The sequence below is a fragment of the Parasteatoda tepidariorum genome, unplaced genomic scaffold (genome assembly GCF_043381705.1).
Source record: "Parasteatoda tepidariorum isolate YZ-2023 unplaced genomic scaffold, CAS_Ptep_4.0 HiC_scaffold_12842, whole genome shotgun sequence".
NCBI classification, from domain to species: domain Eukaryota; kingdom Metazoa; phylum Arthropoda; class Arachnida; order Araneae; family Theridiidae; genus Parasteatoda; species Parasteatoda tepidariorum.
In genome coordinates this window covers 1-2,117 of record NW_027261370.1, presented here as the reverse complement: position 1 = coordinate 2,117, position 2,117 = coordinate 1, and the positions used below count along the sequence as shown (strand labels likewise).

The following is a 2,117-nucleotide window of genomic DNA, read 5'->3' as shown; positions in this document are numbered from 1 at the left end:
AATTCTTACAAGTTTCTTATTTTTGCTTATTTTCTTATTTTGCAATTAAAAAATGTGTAAACCACAGTAGTTAGTACCATTTTATTTGATTCTTAAGAATTGGGTTTAATCTAAACTTTTAGGAATGCAATACAAAGGATAAATGAACAATACAATGCAATTTAAATAATAAATGAACAAAGCTGTGCAATATAAAGGATGAAACATTATGAACTTACTAATCAATGTGATCAAAATTTCAAAGCATAAAACTGCATTCTTATGAAGGACTTTTATGAAAGGGAAAACTAAACACTGTATGTAGTCCATCTCTTGTATTACTGGAAGCCAACATGCAAGCATAGACATCAATCTGAAAATGTTAAAAATATATAAATATAACAAATCAAATCTCTCTGTTGATTAAAATACAGTAAGTAATTTTAACATGACTTTAGTAATGGAGGCAAAAAATTATAAAACAAACATTGAAGTATTTTGTTTTGTTGTTATTCTTGTTTTAAACATATTATTTTTTAAAATAGTAAGATTTTTTTTAGCATTAAACTTTTTTATGTAAAAAAAGAAAAGTAATTAAATGGTTATTTAAAAAAAAACAATTTACCTTAAAAAAGTCTTTTGAACACCTGGGTTCATAAATGAATAATCTTTCACAAAAGATTTAACCTGGAATGAATCTTGATGAAGTATTTTGAAGGCTTCTTCATTGCGAGGGAGTTTTAGTAATTGTGACCAAATGAAAAATCTAAAAACAAAAGGGAAACAATAAATAAAATAAAGCTAAATTTTCAATGACAATGTTATTTAAAGTATATGAATTAATAAACTGCTTAAAAATTTAATTAGTTTATATTCAAATTAAAATAAAACTTTAATTTTCTTCTTATAAAACAAATAATGTAATCCACTTTTATAAATTAGCATTTCAGTAAAATGGCACACCACTTCTATGACTGGTGTGATGATACAGGGTGAAATTGCATATGACACACAATCACCCCTAATGATGTCACCCACTGTGCCATGTCAGCCTAGAGGTATATTTCTAACATTTTTCAGCCACATGTGTTGCCTCTGAGTCACACACGTTGTTTCTTTCAGGGTTCTCAGGAGCCATTTTTTGACAAAACAATGCTCAGACTAACCTCATTAAATTTATATAAAAAGCAAATCGACTTGTTCTTAACACTACTAGGTTTAAGGGACTCGTCATTTTGAATTTTATAAGGAAAATTACAAAACCCGTTTGCATTTTTATTTCATCTCTTTTAACGACTTTTATCCATTGATCGAGGTAAATATATAGTGAAGTCTGCTTTCTTCAAAAGTGCTGAAATATTGAAATTCTCTTCGTGGTATACCTATCTCTAGGTATATGCGTCAATTTGACGCGATTGTAGTTTAGGCAAAATTTTGAGTAAACATGCAAACATCACACGAATAATAAATAGGAATGTACCGACAATACTTCGATCCGTTAATCGATATCGTTATCTCAAATGAAACAAGCGATAAACAACTGTTGCCAATAAGCAATCATAGTAAGAACAAATGCAGAATGTCAATGATGTCAGAGTGATGCCAATTGATCAGAGAGATGTGTATAGTGAAATTATTGAATAATAAAAACTTTCCATAAATATATATCTCATATTTTGATTTTTTCTTATTGTATATAATTACATTGCTTTCTAAGTGCTGTTATATGAATTCGTTCATGCGTCAAATTGACGCGTGTTCGTAGGGATAGGTGTACAATAAACGTCCGTAAACCTAGTGTTAAAGGAATACATATTAACGTGATAAGGCTAGTTGCATAAAAAAATTTATTACATTTAACTATAACATTTTAACAACACAATTGTTACAACAAGTACTATAACTAACCTATGCTTCTCTGGATATTCTCCAAAATTTTTTAAAATAGTTCTCAGACCTTTCTCATCGACATCAATAACCTTTAATATCAAAAATATTAATCGTGTTTGTTTTCACAGGTGGATAAGTATATCATAAATATTAGAAACTTTAGAGTAATCACTTTTTTTGTCTTGACTTCCTTCATCTGTACAGATCTAACAGCTTTATGCACTGGAGATGATTTAACTTTAGGAATG

General features: G+C 28.5%; 1 protein-coding gene across 1 annotated transcript; it reads right to left on the bottom strand.

The window, feature by feature from the left end:
• Nucleotides 1-91: 91 nt before the first annotated feature.
• On the bottom strand, nt 92-2,111 carry LOC122273950 (TBC1 domain family member 31-like). Its single transcript, XM_043057915.2, has 4 exons — nt 2,042-2,111; nt 1,888-1,958; nt 605-745; nt 92-352 (listed from the first exon to the last, which is right to left on the bottom strand). The coding sequence occupies exons 1-4, from the start codon at nt 2,063-2,065 to the stop codon at nt 106-108; spliced, it is 483 nt and encodes a 160-aa protein (XP_042913849.1). The 5' UTR covers nt 2,066-2,111; the 3' UTR covers nt 92-105.
• Nucleotides 2,112-2,117: the final 6 nt, after the last annotated feature.

What these genes read in the sequence shown, in the direction of transcription:
- LOC122273950 (XM_043057915.2), bottom strand. Translation starts at nt 2,065, where the DNA reads ATGAAGGAAGTCAAGACAAAAAAA. An exon ending in AGGAAGTCAAGACAAAAAAA is followed by an intron (nt 1,959 to 2,041) that starts GTGATTACTCTA and finishes TTGATATTAAAG; the next exon opens with GTTATTGATGTCGATGAGAA. An exon ending in GTTCAAAAGACTTTTTTAAG is followed by an intron (nt 353 to 604) that starts GTAAATTGTTTT and finishes TAACATTTTCAG; the next exon opens with ATTGATGTCTATGCTTGCAT.